The sequence below is a fragment of the Lytechinus pictus genome, chromosome 17, assembly GCF_037042905.1.
Source record: "Lytechinus pictus isolate F3 Inbred chromosome 17, Lp3.0, whole genome shotgun sequence".
In the NCBI taxonomy this organism is placed as follows: Eukaryota; Metazoa; Echinodermata; class Echinoidea; order Temnopleuroida; family Toxopneustidae; genus Lytechinus; species Lytechinus pictus.
This window is the reverse complement of record NC_087261.1, coordinates 23743835-23764808: the sequence shown is the minus strand read 5'-3', so window position 1 is coordinate 23764808 and position 20974 is coordinate 23743835. Positions and strand designations below refer to the sequence as shown.

General features: G+C 37.3%; 1 protein-coding gene across 1 annotated transcript; it reads right to left on the bottom strand.

The window, feature by feature from the left end:
- Window positions 1–28: 28 nt before the first annotated feature.
- LOC129279896 (uncharacterized) lies at window positions 29–18509 on the bottom strand. The gene is made up of 7 exons (XM_064112243.1): window positions 18071–18509; window positions 14724–15755; window positions 13597–13735; window positions 9695–9859; window positions 7510–7652; window positions 6662–6759; window positions 29–3149 (listed from the first exon to the last, which is right to left on the bottom strand). Exons 1-7 carry the CDS (start codon window positions 18189–18191, stop codon window positions 2910–2912), a joined length of 1938 nt encoding a protein of 645 aa, XP_063968313.1. The 5' UTR covers window positions 18192–18509; the 3' UTR covers window positions 29–2909.
- Between the last annotated feature and the right edge of the window lie 2465 nt (window positions 18510–20974).

The window sequence follows — 20974 nt, the reverse complement described above, 5'->3', positions numbered from 1 at the left end:
AAGAAATGCAATGGGAATGCTTGTTACTGCCGTTTCCTCAACTTTTATTACTCCGTTTGAATTGGCATATTCAATTCAAGCTCAATATGTCAATAGGACATTTTCAATAATCCGTATCTTCAATTTGACAAATCATCATGCATTCCCTAAATATGTATTGCAATGACGGACGGGAAACAGGTTGTGATACCATGGTAATACAAAAACATATGGGAACCGGAGGGTCACATGTGATGTGACCATCTGGGAGACTGTGCTCAACCCAGAGGCATAGGAAACAGTTACCTGGGTCATTGATTCCCTACGCAAGATCTCCATATATCGTCAAATCATTTTGTCTCTTTGTACCAAGCATAAATATTACACTGTGTACGAATCGTGCAGTGGGGCTAGTCCAGACAACAATGTGATGATTCTTGATCTTTGTCGTCCAAACACTTCTCATTAAGAACGTCTACGACATTTAAAATCATGTCATCTAGTTGAGCATTCGGGAAGTATTCCATTGTCAGCGACTTCCTCTGGTACGCAATATGTACAATTATGAAATACTTAAATTGATTAGTTGAGAGTCTGATTTAACGAGGTACTCCGGGCTAAAAATATATATACCTACATAAAATAATATAGAAAATTTCATCGAATAAAATGTCGAAAAATTTATCGAAATCTGAAAACAAATGAAGAGTTTGGTTGCAAAAGGGGTTAGATTCACTTTGGACCATTCCGAGAAAAATCTTTTTTTTTTCTCCCATATTGCAATATTCTTATGAGAAACTAAATTGATATGATGTACTACCCTGCCGTGTGAACATAAAATTTGGTATAAAAGAGATCTACCTGTATTTTTTAAACATTTTTTCCCCCAAAAAATACCATTGTGGATCTAAACCCTTTTTGCAAACAAACTAAAATGGATCTAACCCCTTTTGAAAAAAGAGCGATTTTTCTTAGTCATTTTTTTTTTAATTCAACCTTTCTTTGGTATCATCTTATAAAGCTATTAAAAGTTTATACATTGAGACAAAAAAACAATACAATTTATGAAAAATGGATCTAACCACTTTTGAAAAATGACCTCCTCAAAAGAGTTTGTTTGCAAAGGGGTTAGATCCACTCCAAGAATATCATTATTTTTTTCCATTCTCTTATATTGCAATATTCCTATGCGAAACTAAATTATCATGATACTCTACCACGTGAACATAAAATTGGTTAAAAAAGAAATCTACCTGTCTTCATATATATTTCTTTAAATATTATTTTCCAAAAATGTACTTTGTGGATCTAACCCCTTTTGCAAACAAACTAAAATGGATCCAACCTCTTATGAAAAAAGGTGATTTTTCTTTGTCATTTCTTTTTTTTTCTTTTTTAAAGCATATACGAACCAATAGCGCCATCTCGAGTCCTCAACTACTCATAGCTAGCCAGTGTCCTATCCCATAATGCTAGTGTAGTCTAGTAATATAGACCCACTTGAGTGATAACATGCTAATTAACTACTCAATACATTTATACTGCAATAATTATGTTACCAACTAGCAAAACAATTACTTTACCTCTCAAAACATGTCAGTTTATCCATACTAATACAATTATAGGTCAATTTATTCTCTGTGGTATTCTGAAAACGTATTGCTTAAGACTATGTATTTATAACACACAGTCAATTAGAGACCACACACAGTTCACTCCCCCTTTAATGGGAAATTCACGTTTCTTTGGTATCATCCTTTTTTCAATTGAGCTCTTCAAATAACCAATTTTGTGAATTGTAACGTTTAACAATATTTTCTGAAAACAGTTATGTGCAAAATGTAATGAATAATCATTGAGTAGGCCAGTGATGTCACATCCCCACTCTCCCCTTTCTTCTGTTATTACATGATATCATAATTATTTCATGTTTTTCATACATGTGTAATTAATTATAATTAAAAGGGGTTGAAGCATTGAATATCTAATGCTTTAGATATTCTTGTCAATCCATTTTCTAGTTCTTGGAGATTAAAAAAATGAATAAACATAATATCATGTTATAAAATACAAAATAACATTTTGGGATATGACTTCATCTGTTTGCTCACTGAATATTCATGAAGACAATGCACATATTAACTGTTTCACCAAGATAATGGGAATCTTCAAAATGCCATACCTTTGACACTGTTTGATACTTATTCTCCAGTTTCGATCAAATTTGTCAATGTTTTGTTTGATTTTCCTTTATCTATTCAAATCATATCATTGTTAGCCTACATGTAGAGTACCCCTTTAAATCAATAAGATGTTTGCGTCTACAAAATAAAATCATCTGCTGACATATCACACACGATTTAGATCAATTGACGTAGACGGCGCTCTTCCCCTACCCATTTTCAATATTCATTCAATCTGTGGAGTTGCCGTGGCCTCGTGGCCTAAGACGCCTGACTATTATGTACATGGAAACTCCGGGGTTCGATCCCTGGCCGCGGCACCTATGCCCGTGAGCAAGGCATTTAATCGACAATGCTCTTTTATCCTACATTCAAATAAATGGAAATGCTATACGCATTATTGGTAATTAGGTGTTCACTTGTTTGAAAAAAATAATAATAATACAAAGTAATAAAAAAAAAGCTTTGATCGTTGATTAAATTTTGTTCCATACAGATATAACGATGTATAAAAGAGCAGTATGCATAATTCATTGTATGTGTGTATTGCGGATGGATGTGTGTTTGTGACATTGGAGGGGGGGGGGGGATGAGAGTAAAGTGAGCACGTGTGAGTAACTTGGAAGATTAGTGGGTATGTAAAACGGTCAGGGGTGTGTGGGTGTGTACATGGTGTATAGGTGTTTTACGAAAAATGTTTTTTGTGTTACCATGCATTAATACAATTTGCCGATCTGTAAATGAATATCAAACATTTAATTCGTGCTTTAGGAGAGCTTTGATCCATTCCACTTTTCGTAATTTCCTTGGAAGTTTGATCTGAGTGGCAGAAGCCGTTGAATTATCCAGGATGTAATCCCTCAAGCTCGAGAAGGCCTGGTCATCGACAAAGATGATTCTTGGTGTCTGCAACTTACCGGCCGTTCGCTGGTTGTCGTAATAAGAGTCGTTGGATCTGCGTAGTGTTGCATCAAATTCGTACTTAAACTAAAGTCAAAGAAACAAATTAAGCAAACTCGTAGTGAACAAATTAACCAATGAGATATCAGCATTTTCTTATTAGAATAGTTCTTTAACAGGACTGCATTGTCTCCGAGAAACGTGAAAGGCCAGTCGACCGACGGCCCGCGAGATCGACTTTGTTTTCCCTTCATCAGGTGCCGATTGGTTTAAGGCGCCTCGATGCAGCGGCGTATGCCTGTTTATCAGAGGGGAGAGGGGGAAGAGCCAAATGATTCCCGGTAACTCCGTCTAGAATTAGTGACACAGCTAGCGCGCACGAAACGGCTCTCTAGGGGGGGGGGTGCAGGGAGGGGGTGTTTCTGCTATATACAGTATAAACTTACGTTGCCTAAATTCACTGACACTAGTTCATCATTAACTCTATTCATTTAACGTTTATTTGTATGGTAATTCTGCTTCATGATCTTGTGCATGTAATGTTTAACAAGAAAACTGGAAATAGCATGAAAATACATACACCTGGAACATTGAACCTTCATTATGGGCAATCCTATCTTAGCTTATTTTTTCATTAAAACAATTCGAAGGAAGGTCGGACCTTCCGCGCTTCTCGCGGGAGGGCGTGGTACTCTCCCCTCCCTGCACCCCCCGGGAACGCGCTTCCCGTGCTCACTACTGCCCCCTAAACTGAAATCCTAGTTATGCCACTAATTCTAGATGGAATTACTGGGAAATATTTGGCTCTGCCCCTCCCCACTCTGATAACATGCACCTGTTACGCCGCTGCAACGAGGCGCCTTAAACCACTCGACCACGGCACCCGATAAAGGGGGGAAAAATCGGTCTCGCAGGCCTTCGGTATCGTGGGCCCTCGGTCTCGCGGGCCTTCGGTCTCGCGGGCTGTCACTGTTAAAGCCTCCTTACACCTGACCGAATGTAGGCGGACGAAGGTTGACGAATGGGAAAAATGCACGAAATGCACGTGAATTCAACGAATTCAAATAAAATTTCCGTCAAACCATGCGATCAGTAACTATTGTCAAATTCTATCAACGAACGGTAAGCGAAGGATAAATATGACATGCGAATAATAACGATTTTTTTTTTCAGTTCACCTCTTTGAGTAAATTGCAGCTGAAGGCGAGCGAAGGGTTGATATTACCCAATAAGAAGAACGAACAGTGAGCAATGATTAGAGACGAAGACGAGGGAATAGATCGGGCGTTCTTGTAGGTTTTGGTTCGCTCCTCGGGATGTAAATATGTTCAGCTATATTCTTCTATTTTTGTGAATATTGACATATCTCGTATCATGTTGCTAACTTAAATTAACTCTAGTTTCACGGTTTTGAAAATAGATTTTTATTCCGCATGCGGCATGTCCAGGGGAGCGTTTCATCAATATTTTCATCCGACAAGTTGTCAGATCTGACATCTTTCCTTGATTCTGATTGGCTGAGAGGCACTGTTCCTATGGTAACTGTCGGATAAACTGGTACTTGTCGGATAAAATGCCCGACAAGTCCTTTCATGAAACGCCCCCCCCCCCCCCAGGTATAGGATGATGAAACAGCAATCAACATAAAATTGAACAAATATAAATGATCGAGTCCAATTCATTAGTTAGTGAACTTGACTAGAAACACCAAACAAGCGTAACACCGAAAAAATCATTAAAATCAGAAAAAAAATTAAACATTATATAGGTTCCCTTCAAAACAACAATGAACATCTTGGTTAGTAAATGCCATTAGCGAGTCATTGTCAGTAAATACTGGACTCTTAGGCGTGCTGCATCTTCCATTTAACTGAAGAAACTGAAACTTTGGGGGTGAAATGTTTATATATGAGTAGCGTGGCGAGTTGCAGGTCACAGTGAGCAGTTCAGAGCTCGCCAAATTATTTATCTGGTCATTCGCTCGCATTCGCAATCCATAGTTTGTCTTAGTACATCTTAGCTTTGTCTTCGTGTATGTATCGCTATTAAAATTTAGCAATCCAAAATCCGTTTGTCATAGTATCTTCGTTTCCAAGCGCAACTCATATTTTGTCATAGTGTTGCTTCGTTAAGGGACTAAGGGTTCTTTCGAGATCGGTCCACTTTGGCAAAAGCGCGATGAGGGACTTTGCGCGACAATAACACACGAACGATAAACGAACGATTACCGCAGACTAAATAAGAGATGCGAATTCAAACGGATGACCAACGATTTTTCAATTCGTCGGGAAATTTTAAACATGTTCAAAATTTCCGGACTAATTTGAATGATCGCAGCTGTTAGTTTAGAAGGTGTACGAACCCAAACACGAAGGGTTAATATGATTTACTATCAGTTATCATTGAAAACGATTATTTTTAAGTGCCTTTCGCCAGCCATCGCAAGGCATATTCAGGCAATTCGGTTAGGTGTGAGGGGGCCTTTAAATCAAGTCAACGCCCAAACAGTGTCTCATGTAGATTGTCAAAAGCAAGAGCCGCATCTTACGCGCGGGAATCCCGCAAGTGGCCGTTTAATGCCTGTTCTCACACTTAATCATAAACACACACACCAAGGGGAATGGAGGCTAGCCGCTACGAAAAGATGCGCGGCACAGTGCCTTTACGGCAGGCTTTCTGCTAAAAGAATTCGCACAGACGTTTGACACGTTTGACAAGGGGCCTGCAGTGTGAGTGAAATTAACACAGAGGACAGTGTCGGAGTTATAGCTCGTTATTAATTTCAATTATTATTTATTTATTTTTCATTTTTATTTATTATCATTATTATTATTATTATTTTTTTTTTATTTATTTTTTTTTTGGGGGGGCAGTACTTAGGCCTACAGGGCGATTGATCCGATCCATCTCAAGTATATCAAAATGATATCAATTATTATTTAGGAAATTTGTACGGTGTCCTTTGAAAAGAAAAAAAAAACATACTGAATCGTCAAGAAAACAGTGAACACATGAATATACATAATATCTAGAAAATATTTTGAACAAACATGTATTTCGGATGTGGATGTTGCTGGGTGTGGTTGTGGCTGGTTGTGTTTGTAGATATAAAATCGGTGGTGATGAAATTTGTTTTCAGGGTATAATCCGCTGCATTTGTATTAAAGGTGATTAAAATTTCTAGCGAGCTAGCTTTCATGAATATAACTGCATCGATTCACAAAATCTGCCTTTATGCGAATAGCGCATTATATGATTGATGTTGTACTTTGTAAATAATAGGATTTGATTTACTTTCATTTTGTTTAATTTTGATAATATCCCCCAAGGTGTTCTAAATGCGTAAGCTTTTAAAAGGAATTACTTGAAACGAACGCCCGAAAAGGGTAGCCTTGAAAAAAAAACAGGCGTGGGATAATAGTATACAACGCCTATAAACCTTTTATTGATTAAGCGCTTTATAAATATTTATTTTTACCGTCATTATCTTCAGAGATTATGCTAATTTCAACATGGAAGCATACAGGGAAAAGGATTTCAATATAGGTTAACATTTATATCCCACGCAATATTCCAAAAATAATTTTTAACACCCTTACCTTGCCGGCTCTCGGTAAGGATGACATCATCTTTTCATCGGTAGTAGATATTTCAATGAAAATGACGTAATACAGAGAATTTGAAAATGTGCTACCTCCTGTACAGTGAAGAAAAGTGAAGTTGTTTTTCTTTTATGAGAATAATGTAACGAAATGAAATAAACTGTGATAGACCATGTTTGTATGTTTGAAAAAAAAAACGAAATTAAAACACCTCAACCCATCAATGATTGTAATCACGAAAAAAAAAATCGAAATTAAAACACCTCAACCCAACAATGATTGTAATCACGAAAATTGTCACAGATATATAAGCAAGCCTTTTTCATTTTGCCACATTTTATTATTCATGAACACTTGATATATCGGACACGATATGAGTAATAAAATAGATAACACCCCCCCCCCCCCTCTCCCTCTGTAATTGCAATTACAATTAGAACTGTGTTTGGTATAAAGTCATTATAACATAACCCGTGCACGTATAATCTGTATCACAAATCAAACATAAAATTTGGATATCCCAAGGGAATGTTTATTCTATCGGTAAAGTACTTTATCTACACTCTTAAAATGTCGGGCAACACTTTCCACACAACAACTGGTTCAACATTTTACAAACTCTGGGTAGTGTTCAACCAATACTGTGTAGTTTTCACCCAAAGCACACCTTCTTGGATTAAAACTACCAAGAATTTGATTAAGATTTAACTATTGGTGTGTGGACAGTATGGTGCCCAACATTTTTAAGAGTGTGCTATTATCCTGAGATGAGTAATGTTGTCGTATCATTTTGTAGGAAGGAACAGGGAAGCGAGGAGCGAGTACAAATGGGACAAAAAGAATACCTGTTGCCTCCTCAAAGACAGGGCTTTCAGCACAGGCATATTGTGCCATATCAATCCCCCATTTCTTCGCTGTGTCGTTGAGGGCAGTCGTTATCATTACCTCCGATGTTTTCTCCGAGCAAAGATTCAGAAGTTCTCCTCGTCTGCGCGAATAACGAGAATGGTTACAAATGGTTAGCCAAAAGGGTGCTGTTATATATAACAATTGTAAGAGCAATTACATTCATTTATTTAGCTATATCCTCTTTACGGATATTCATAGCATAATAAGAACATTCAAGATTGTCTCAGTTAAGCTTTTTTTAGGCACCATATTGAATACGTGTAAGTAATTGTTGGTATTTCTGAAATGTACTAAGATAAACAATAGAGACTGCCACACAATAGAGACTCCTACTGGTAGTGGAAAGGGACAATAGGATTAGCTATTTTGTTTACATTGTTTATTTCACTGAGGTCTTCAAGATTCATCTAGAATTGAACTGCTCTGGAAAGAAGGAGAACTTTCTTGTTAAAGACAATACTAGAAGCTTCCAGAATAGTGGACATTTATATAAGCTGGCATTTTCTTCATCATATCAGATCAGAACTCAGAGTTTAACACCAGATTTATGTCAGATCATAGTTTATTTCCAACTGAAATACAACATTTATCTTCTGTGGATTTGGACGCCATCATTGAATCGTTTGCAGTTACTTTGAGAGAGGAATTCTCAGTTCTCATCGAGATCATCAACCTGTTTAATGTACGTTTTTCAACCCAAGGATTGCTGAAATTGACTGTTAATCATCATCAACATCGTCTTCACAGACATTTCAACTCGTTAAAGTGACTCTTATTATTCGCCGTATTTCAACATAAATTTCATCATCGCCAGCAATGTGGACATTAATTTAAGAACCTTTGCCAGCCAAGCCGGATATAATATACATATATGTATATATATAATTATATCAGTTGGAATATACGAATGGATTAATCAGAACTGACACTTTAAAAGACGTAAGATCATTATGTTTGTTTTGTTTAGTGTATGTTTGATCTATTTCCTGTAATAAAAAAAGGAAATCAAATTTAAAAATAATTTTTCATTGTTATTTGTTGCAGTATCGTAACAGTGCCATAGATACCCGAACATTCGAGCTTGATTACCCATTGAGGTCAAAAGTTGAATTTCTTAACTATCTTGGACCTACAAGGGCAAACGTCGATCATGTTTGTTTTCAAAGTAAAGATTGACATACAGCAACAAGAGCAAATCATTCTTGTTGAAGCCAAGTGGCCTGCTCATCTGCGAAAACATGACGTTGTGTTGTCATTTAGGCACCCTAGCGATCTGCCATCATGATTAAAAGTAAAAACTGAGCATCTGGGCTTAGTGGTAGAGTGTCCGGCACATGAAATGAAGATCGTGCGTTCGATCCACAGTAGAGTCTTGCAAAATTTGACATAAATTTTGGTCAGGTGCGCGATGTATCAGAATGTAAAGGGGCGTATAACATATATACGATGTCATGCGGTTCCCCCTGAAAGATCAGCTTCAGCTGAAGTCGTTGCTTTCTCGTTCGCACAACATGACTACATTGTGTAATTGCATCTGTCATAAAGTCGACAACTTGGTGATGCGGATTAATAATGGCAACATTTAATGACACGCTACGTGTACGAATATAAATATCCAGGCGGTTTAAATATGGAAGTATCATAGTTGGAATCGAAAAAAAAAAACATCTCAAGGTCACCGCCGGGGGGGGGGGGGTGGGCGATTGGGACTACAATAATCGTGTAGAGGTCGCATGACGTTCGTTATGTATGCTAAATTGACAAAAAATCAATATCACAGATATTGAAAGCCCACCGCACGATGTAAACGAAGTTCTTACACAAAATTCCAATGATCTTTTTGCGATACCGCTCGATACAAGCCTGCGCATACAGACGCATGAGATCGTAGAACAATCGCGCGATTATTTTGGATCTTTACACTTGTAACCCCTAATTGGGCCTACCCCAGCCTTTGTTAGGACACCCCCTAGCTGCAATAACCACCATGCTAACGGGGGTTTCCCATGTTTGCGCCTCACTTTGGAGTCACCCGAGGCCAAATTATATTTAAGAGTTGCTAGGTGTAGAAGTTAGTAACGAATACATTGATATTGAAATAGGAAATTCCATCGAAAATACCTGTATTGAAACTGAAAGACAGGGGTTTTGTTGTAGAATCCGGTGATAAGGATGACATCCCCCATTCTATAGCGATATAGACCATCTTTGTTCGTGATCACCACCTCATAATATTCCCCTTCTTTGACATCTCCCATCAACACTGTATAAGGATTCATAGCGTCACTAAATAAATTATAAAACAATAACGCAATACATTATGCCAAGAGAGTGTAAGTGATATTGAATTAGGAAGGAATGGGTCAAGAAACCATCACAATCAACATCACCATGTATAGGAGTACATGACTGGTTATGGGTCATGTGGTAAATTATAATTATGAATAGTTAAGTCAGAGCGATCACGGGAGGGGGGGGGGGCTGGTACACTGTACCTATGACAGAAGACTGTACCGTTGTCTTTCAATACAAAAAAAAATAGTTCCAGGGTGGGGTTTAACAACCATTCCAAATATGACATGGGAATGAACCAACTTCAGGATTGAACACAGTGTCTCACAGTGTGGTACACACTGTGGAACACTACGTGGAACAAAATCACCTTCACACTGTCAAATTTGAGAAATTCAACAGTGTGAATCACATATTCGTAAAGTAGACCATGAATAAGCACGCTGTGAGCAGTCACACTGTCGAGGTGTCCACAGTGTGAAAAAACCTTCGCTCTGTTGAATTTTAGCACCTCTACCCCTGTTTTAACAGTGAATATTCATTAGGTGGGCTGATGATGTCACATCCCCACTTTCCGTTTTCTTATGTTATTACATAAAATCATATTTTTTTCATTATTTCATACTTGTGTGAATAATATGTCTCCCTTATGATGAAATAAGTTGCAGCAATAAATATCTAATGCACTAAATCAGTTGTCAATCCAATATTTCTAGTTCTTGGAGGAAAAAATTTGAATAAACCTAATTTCATATAAATAAAGTACAAAAGAACAAGTGGGGATGTGACATCATCAGCCCACCTAATGAATATTCATGACGACTGTTTTCACAAAATATTGCTAAACTTTAAAATTAAATAACTTTGTTATTTGTTATCCGATTTTGATTAAATTTTCGGCATTTTTCTCAATGAATTCTACTCTATTTATTAAGCTATAAATACATTCAGCCCGGACCATCCCTTTAACACTGTGAATAATATGTTCACAAAGTATACATTGTGAGCACACTGTGATCTATTGCCCGATATATCATGATGTTACTCCATTGCAATATTTTTCATTCAGATATTGAATTGCATCCACAGGAAATAGACGGCTCTATGGGTGCAATGAGCCTTTGCATTTTTTTGTACACATAAATCATGCAATGCCATTATAGGACCAAATCATGACGATCAAAAGCAGATGTAGCCTAATCATCCCCTTTCATATTCAAGAAATTGACTAGCCTTAAATGAAACACGGGATGAATTTGGGGGTCAAATTTGGTTAAATTTTACCAAGAGAGGGCATTTTCAAAGGAATTATTATATTCAATGCACATTTCACTCTGAAAACAAAAATATTACACACGCTAAAATTTCCTTAACCCCGTACTATAGGTGGGGCTAAATTGCCATTTAGCCCCACCTATAGTACGGGGTTAAGCTTAGCCCACTTTCTTTTTACACAGCATTTTTGCAAAGTGGGCTAACCCCATCTTTACCCTTTTTAAACAGGATTTTCTTAACCCCGGACTATCGCTAACCCCGTACTATCCTTAACCCCGTACTATCTTTTTTTCCTTTTCACACATGCCAAATCGTTATTGCTATCCCCGGATAAGGAATGCTTGCTTTTCACACACGAAACTCGCTAACCCCGGACTAGTGGTAGCTCACGAATATTCACGAGCGCACTGAGGGTTCATTCCTTTTTACACACGCTACAATTTCCTTAACCCCGTACTATAGGTGGGGCTAAATAGTACGGGGTTAAGCTTAGCCCACTTTCGTTTTACACTAGCGATCTTAACCCCGTACTATCGCTCTTAGCACCGCAATTGCTGGGATAACCCTGCTTTTTTGCAGGGCCAAATAATCCCGTACTATAGGTGGGGTTAGCCCACTTTGCAAAAATGCTGTGTAAAAAGAAAGTGGGCTAAGCTTAACCCCGTACTATAGGTGGGGCTAAATGGCAATTTAGCCCCACCTATAGTACGGGGTTAAGGGAATTTTAGCGTGTGTAAAAAGGGTACTTTAGTACGGGATTATTTTGCCCTGCAAAAAAGCAGGGTTATCCCAGCAATTGCGGTGCTAAGAGCGATAGTACGGGGTTAAGATAGCTAGTGTAAAACGAAAGTGGGCTAAGCTTAACCCTTAACCCCGTACTATAGGTGGGGCTAAATGGCAATTTAGCCCCACCTATAGTACGGGGTTAAGACAATTTTAATAGCGTGCGTAAAAAGGGTACGAGTGAATGATGAGCTACCACTAGTCCGGGGTTAGCGAGTTTCGTGTGTGAAAAGCAAGCATTCATTATCCGGGGTTAGCAATAACAATTTGGCATGTGTGAAAATGAAAAAAAATAGTACGGGGTTAAGGATAGTACGGGGTTAGCGATAGTCCGGGGCTAAGAAAATCCTGTGTAAAAAGGGTATAAAATGTAAATGGAAGGGATATTCATAAATGATTATTTTGTATAAAAAAATCACTGTTACAAATCACTGACATGCAGCAAGAGAGAAAGAGAGGGAGGGAGAGAAAGGGTGGGCACTCTAGAGGTCCGAGGTCCTTTACCAGAAGGTGGGTGTCTTTAAAACCCTAACTCATCAATAATAACACTGACCTCTATTACTCTTTTATACAAAAACCACATGCTGAACAACCTGAATGATTCCAATTTTTTTTTTTTTTTTTTTTTTTTTTTTTTTGGGGGGGGGGGGGGGTCATCTGCTCATGCTTGCCCTATACCATGAAACAGACTTCCTGAAGACATTAATAATTGTATCCCGATTTAGTGTTTTAAAAATATTATTTTTATCTTTTAATTCACTTTCTAGTTCTCTATGGGCCTTGAGCACCCTGTGCCTTTGACGCTTTATAAATTATAAATCATGTGCATTGTTGTTGTTGCTGGTGTTATTAATATGAATATTATTATTATGATTATGAATATTATCATTATCATTATTATTATAATTATTATCATTGTTATTATTATGAATATTATTATTATTGCCGTTGTTGTTGTTGCTGCTGGTGGTGTTGATGTTATTATTATTATCAGCATTATCATTATCATTATTATTATAAAATATGCAATTTACACACTTTGCAAATTAATATCATAACCACTAGCGTACCTACGGGGGGGGGCAGGGGGGCGAGCCACAACCCATACAAAAGACATATACCTGCCCCCCCTGACGAGCTTAAAAGACCTTTTTTGCCCCCCCCCCCTGACGAGCTTGAAGACCTTTATTGCCCCCCCCCCCCCTGTTGAGCTTGAAGACCTTTTTTTTTTTTTTTTTTTTTTTTTTTTTTTTTTGCTTGTATTTTTTTTTCTGGTACGAAAACCTTCATTTTTTCATTGAAGATCTTTTTTTTTTTTTTTTTTTTTTTTTTTTTTTTTGCTTGTCAATTTTTTTGGTGGCCGATTTTGCCCCCCCTGTGGAAAATCCTAGGTACGCCACTGATCATAACACATTCACGTTTTTACGTTCAGGGGTGTGTTTGGGAGGGACATAAATGTACCATGAACAAAGAAATGGATGATGGAATGAAAGAAGGAAGGAAGGAGAAAATGAGGAAAGAAACACCAATTAAAGGTGTACCTTTCCCACCTACAGTAAAAAATAAATATTCGTGAATGTCAAAAACTCATTGAATCAACTATTTCTGTAAGATCAATTTCATATTTTTTTATATTTATTGATCTTATTCCATCGAAAGAACTGTTCACTTACCATTGGGCAACAGGAATAAATTCATAGAAGAGTCCGTTTGGTATGCACACGTATTCTGTTTGGCCATCTTCCGGGAAACCTATTGCGTAACCAATCAGCCCTTCGGTTGAGGTGTAGTAGCGGGACAAGATACGCAAATCTGTAGAAGATTGAGAATCCAGACTAATACAAGGAATGGTTGAATAATATTAGGGAAATTCCGCAAACACTACACAGATGCTTCCTGGAACGTAGATAATCTATTGTCAGAAGTCCGTCACGACAAAGCAGTCGTTGTGGAAAATATGTGAATCAAAACAGCATTTTCGTCCGTGACTCTGGACAATGTATATATTTGCAAATTTTGGTCATCTCCATATGTATCCCACACACCATCCCCTTCAAAATGTTATAGGTACAAATATTCGTATGCACATTAGTGGATAGTGCCTCGGAGAGGACCTTAAGCCGTCGGTCCTCTAATTGCTTGTTTACAAGCATCCATGGTAAAAAAACACACCATATAATTATCAATTGGGTTCACACTATCATCGCATTTATGTCAACGATAATGCCGTAATCACTATTTCTTTTGCATTTTTTTAAAGCTTTAAACATCTTTTCAATAGTCATGAATACGAACATCTTAACTCGTGCTTAACGATGGCTATTTAAATCTGTAGATTATATGAATAAATGGTTTATTCATATCCATATTTATAGTGATGGATATCTCGTATATTACAGAGTAAGCAATGTGCATCCTACTAGGTCTCACATATTCATAAGGGAAAATTACATATTTCACATAAATAAGCACAAGTATGACTTGTAACAAAGCTTTAATAAGAAAATTCTAAACGTTAATTTAATGTCCAAAACATCGGGTGTTACCTTTTTATTATAACCTTCAGAACATTTCTAGAAATTCTGGGGTATATCCAAAAATCAGAAATGCGAATTTTGTGAGAAAAAAGATCTTCATACATCCAATAACTGGTTTTATCACAACATTCTTAGTTCTTCTCTGTGTCTGCGTGATTTTTTTAACGGGGGGTGTTCTCGTTTTTTAGGGGGGTTGTTTTTTGTGGGGGCAGGGTAGATACGTCACTGAAAGATGATGCATCATGCAACATGGAGATACTCACCTCCTGTGTATCTCTTGAGATGCTTCACGTAACTTTGCATAGACCCTGATGTAGCCCCGCCCAGAGCAGTCAACTTCCGCCAGATCCTAGACACGATGTTCTCAAACCCGATCACGAACTGCCTCTCCAACTCATCGGCTCTTTCTGGCATCGGGAACAATCGGGCGTCGATGTCTCCACGATCTTTGTCGCAAAGAGACGGGTGGCTATTCGAGATTGAACCACGGCGGATATCCTGGACCAATGTCTTCCAGGTAGATTCTATAACTCGAAGGAATATGTATAAAGATGACGCAAATGGTGCCCAAATGGATGACAGGTTTTTATCGCGTAATGCAAAGAGGGCATGTACATACATCGATGTTGGCTCGTCCATGATCTGGTAACCGACTAGAGGAGTTGAGAAAATAATCCCTTTGATGTTTTCCGGCACCATGAAAGAGGTTACCGGTCCCTTCGGGATACCACTTGCGGACTTACTATTCGGCACACCAGTCAGCAGGCAGCAAGTAACTTGGAGGGGCCCCGACATTTCAATACCTGCTCTACTCTGCAAGACCGTACTTACTGCAGCGGCACTTCCGATCAAGTCCGAAAGGTTTGCCTGACTGACCGGAAATAGTTTTGCATCACCAGTCGTTCCCGACGTCATGCCTAAGATGGCGGGAGTATCATTGGACATCACCCCGACTTCGCCATTTGCCACTCGCTTGATGTATTCGCGGTAATGCTCGTACGATGTCAGAGGGTGTCTGGTGATGAAGTCTTCAACACTAGAAATACCTTTGAAGTTGAGGTCTTGGCCATAGACAGTGTCTTTGCAGCTTCGGATCTTCTCGAGTAGAAACTCCCCTTGAAATTTGCTACAGTCTTGGGTGCTTAGCTCGAATGAGCTCAGGTATTTTCGTGTTTTAATCACACCAATCCAGTTCACGATGTACTTGACAACCAGGAGGGGGACTGGGGTAAACGGGCAGCAGGTGAAACTTCCAATGTGGAGAAAGATCAGACCTACCCCTATCAGCACCGTCCCTGCCCATCATACAGACGAAATAATTGATTGAGACAGACAGGCAGACGATGAAACATAAAAAGGTGATGTTAGAAAACAAAAGTAACACAATTCTGAATCAGAGCATAAAGTCAGATTATGATCGTAATGATGATTTCTTCTGTAATGATAATTTATGAATGAAATTAAGCAATAGTATATATGCCATGATATGATAATAAAGCTTTCATTTTTTATTTACAAGTTCACTGAAATCACCGTCTTATTGTTGCAAGTGCAGAAATTCAAAATTGAAAATGTCATAGCTTAACCTTGGCTTCCTTGCCTGATGTCGATGGAATTTCCGTTGTTTAAATGTCTGATTTTCGTATTACTTTCAGCCTTGGGTACCGTTTTAAAGAGTAAGAGAATCGTTTTTCCCCAAAATTTTATAAGCACATGAAAAGGTATATAAAGTTTATTTTAGTTTGCATTGATTTTTATCGGTTGCCTCCATTCCCCGAAACGATGAAAACATCACGATGATCATGGGTAAAGACATCAGTAAAATGCCGATTGATCTAAATGTACTAATCATTTGTATTCACTGACATTTATTCCATAAACTATTTCATCCGATTTAAAAATAGGTTATACTCATTTCGTCTTATATCCACTAGGTCTAACACCGGCGACAGGACATTTTCTCCGGCGACAATTGCTCCGGGCGTTATTCCGTTAAAAATTTAGGGTTAAGGTTGCAATAGGGTTCTATCGTAGGTCTAGGATAAGGTATGGCGTTTAATCAACAGTTGAAGATGGCAATTCCGTTAGTGTGTGAAATTTACAGCGGAGAAATTGTCGCCAGAGCAAAGGTCGTGGAACTCTAACACGACTATAATAGTCATATAAACTGTTTATAAACCATTTGAAAAAGTGGCAATCAGACCAACAACTGTGCATGGTCTAAATGAAAATCAGAATAACAGTATAAGTAATCCAAACGGCAGTTGGCAGGTTAGATCAAATTGATAGTAGACCATTTGATTTTATACTATTGGAGAAGTAGCAGAACTGTACTTATTTTAGCTGAAGGTAATGTGATCCAATACATAATCATTTGAATTCATAACCCTGGTAATCTGTCGCTAACCTAGTCTTGTTTAATTAGGTTTTACACAACGACGCGTTATGTTAAAATATTGAGCACAATTACCATGTACACTGTGCTCTATTGGATAATTCAGGCCATACATTGCATACATTTAAACGATTCTACATTTGTGTTTTCTTTTTTTTTTTGGGGGGGGGTGGTCCCCCCTCCTTATTGTTTTTTGTTTTGGTGTTCATTTTTCTGTTTTTTTTTCAATAGAGTAGAGATTGGCAATTTAACTCCTTTCAATAAATCATTGTTTATTGTTCGCATAGGAACATGAGAGCCGAAAAGAGACGTACACCCTGACGAAACAAAATTACTCTATTGAATGAAAATTAGGGACGAAATAGTAATGAAGGTTTGAAGAAAATTCATGGAATTTATTTTACAGAAAATATTATCTACTATGACGTCAAATATTAAGTACCAAAAAAATCAACACCCCCTTCTCTCTCTCTCTCTCTCCCTCCCTTATTTCACCAAGTATTGTTTTCCGTTCTCATTAAAACGAAATTGTTTTCAGGGTGAACTATTCCCCCTTTAAAGCGGTTATAAACCCAAAAAAGGGGAGTTACAATATTTTTCGATTGTTGTTCCTAGCTTAGAAACTCCCAAAGATTTAATAAGAATTTAATATCCCTTTCGGGCAGCATAAAAAAAGTGAGGTATCAAGTATTTCATTTTTGTTATTATGAGATAACGACAGAAGAGAGAGAAAAATATATATTATATATAACATATTTCTTCATGTTCTTGCATAACAAATTGTTCAAGGTATCCGTAGGAATTACATAAAAGGCCGGGGAAAAGCTTGTCACCCCAAGATATGTGATTAGGTTTTTTGTTATCTTCTCATCTCCCCTTATTATATGTCCGTATGGATGAGTGATAATTATTCTTTCAAAACAGACTAATATTATTCGAGGTCATGCCCATCCAGACAGACTAGGTTCAAATGAATAGAAAGAGTGAAATCAAACTGGCATAACACTTATCATATCTTGACGAGAAAGACTGGATGTTTCGATGCTTTCGCGTGGATTGCCTGACATTCACTATAATTATGACACAATTTGCATACCCATTCATTCACGAATATTTATTTACATGCATTTCAGACATTAATTTATGGCCGCTTCATGTCCCATTGACTAGTTCAATTCTATTCGCACACACAAACATATAAAATATCCGACTTACCTAGTAAAATGCAGATACCAAAACCACTCTCATGAGCCCCAGTCACAAGAAAATACAGGAGTGTGATGCCGAGAATAAGACCCCCTAATCCGGTTGATATAATCTTTTGCTGGTTTTTCATATTTATTAATTTTTTTTTCCACGCATGGGATCAATCGGCACAGTTCCGCGGATGTGACGCTTTGAACGTCGGTCACGCTTGTTACTAGTGAGGCTTGATGTGACCGGTTGTCCAGTTTGGTATTAGGCATACAGGTATAAAATGTATATCATTCATGTAGCGGGAATACACAATGGTCAAGAGGTTGTTTGTTGTAGAAACCAAAGTCTAACTTGTTCATTAAAAGAAATGGTTTATTTACAATGCTAGCCTATAATTAACACTCAATGGTCAGTCTTAAGATTTGTTTGTTCAATTATCAAGCACCCACTCGACCGTATCAGAAAGGCTGATAATTGTGGGATCATGTGGGATCATTATACCAAAATGTTAAACAGAGAAGGTGCCATGAGCGTAATTACATCAGGAGGGCTAAAGATATTCGTTCGACCCAACCCATTCGATTTTTTTTTTCAATTTGATATTGCTGATTGACAAAAGTGGATGAATATGATTCAAAACCTAACACTGATACTAGAAATGGTAGCTACTGAACTTCCTCTGCCCAAATTTGGGGAGATATATCAATGATTTGGGACTATTTTTGACTGGCGGAAGAATTGGGGCTATTTTACTGTTTCAGTTGATGAATTTGATCCCATCATAGTTATCTTCATAAATGGCGATTTATTTTTAGCATGAGCTGGCTACAATACCCTTCTCTGGTCAGATATGGAATGTCAGGTATATATCCTATCCAAAGGTAGTAAACATTTGACCCTCTAATTTCACATTTATTTTTCATGAATTTTTCAAAAGTGCCATTTTAACACACAAGTCTATGGGGAATGTTTTACGGACGTGACACCAGAAGGGAAAGAAAAGGATATTAGTACACAGTACAACTGTGTGGAATGATATTCCATCGGCAGTAAGAAGGGTTGCAACCTTAGTATTTTATCCTATTGGAGAAACCGTAGATCTTCAACCAGGTTATAAGACACTCTTCGCTAAACTTTATTATTTTTGTATCGTTTTAATCATGTAGTCCTTTGTTGTTGTTTTCGTTTGTATGTGTTTAAATATAGCAGGGCCCTCTGGCAGAACAGTGTACGTCACTGATGAGGCTACATTTGATAAACAAACTTTATAATGATGATGATGATGATGATAATAATAATGATGATGATAATGGTAATAATTATAATAATATAGGGTATTTATATTGCGCACATATCCACCTTGTTAGGTGCTCAAGGCGCTCCTATATTACCCGGCTAAGTTAGGCGTTCATAGCGCACACAGCTTTTTAAGGAATTACTTCCTACCGGTACCCATTTACCTCACCTGGGTTGAGTGCAGCACACTGTGGATCAGTTTCTTGCTGAAGGAAATTACGCCATGGCTGGGATTCGAACCCACGACCCTCTGTTTCAAAGTCCAAAGACAATCCACTGGGCCACAACGCTCCACATAACAATAATAAGAATAACAATCGGCTTGGCTGTCGATAATGAAATTTGAAACTCTACCTACTATGACTGATGTAAAGAGATTTGAAAAGGGTTTCATGAAGTCGTCACTCAGGTTCCGGTTGTAGGATTTCAATTCTCCAATCATCACCTCCATCATCATTGTCATCATTGTCATCATTTTCATCATCATCATCATCGTCATAATCACCAACAGCAATTTCGATTTCACATTCATCCTTTATTAGTTTTTTTAAACTTCATCCTCTCTTCATCTCATCACCATTACTACCACCATCTTGCTGTTATGACACAGAAAATTTACACACAAATCACACATCATACCAATAATCTTAAGTTTTTGGTAATATCAAATTATCCTCCTGAGTAATGACATGGACATTTTTTTCTATTTTCAATACAAACAATATATCATCTGATAATAACTATTACTCAACCGAAGATTTTACTTCTAGATTTAGAGACATGGAACATAAATTCAGTTTGCTTCATATTAATGCTCGTAGTTTGAACAAAAATGTTGAGTCATTGGAATCATTACTTCTCACTTTAAACAATTTCAAATTTTCCATTGTGTCACGGAAACATGGCTACACAATATTTCACCTAACATATTCAGTTTGAAAAATTATAGTCTCATTAGGCGTGACCGGGAAGATCAAAGAGGAGGAGGTGTAGCATTTTACATCAGTAAACATTTACAATTCAAAATAAGGAAATAAATATCATTAAAACAGAGTGAAACTTTATTCATAGAAATCACGAAGCCAAAAAGCAAAAATATAATTATTGGATTGATTTATAAACCCCGTCATGATAAAGTAAATTTATTTTGTGAAGACCTTGAAACGTGCCTTCATACTATTAGAAAAGAAACAAATATATTGAATGGGTGATTTTAACATCAACCTGTTATTCCAAAATAATGAACATGATTTATTCCTACACACAATGCATTCATTTGGCTATTATCCCCATATAGATAAACCGACCAGAATTGATAGCCATTCATCAACACTTATCGACAATATTTTTTCAAATATATTAAACAGAGATATTACCAGTGGATTGTTAATATCTGATATATCGGATCATTTGCCGTTTTTTTCATTTTGCGATAATGATATTCCAAAAGAAAATATACTCAAATCGACAATGTATAGAAAAGAATCTCAAAATAACATTGAATCGTTTAAAAGGGATCTTGCTATTGAAGAATGGTTGGATGTATTTCATGAGTCTAATTAAAACATTGCATACACAAATTTTAACAATAAATTGCAGACATTTTACGAGAAAAAATTTCCTCTG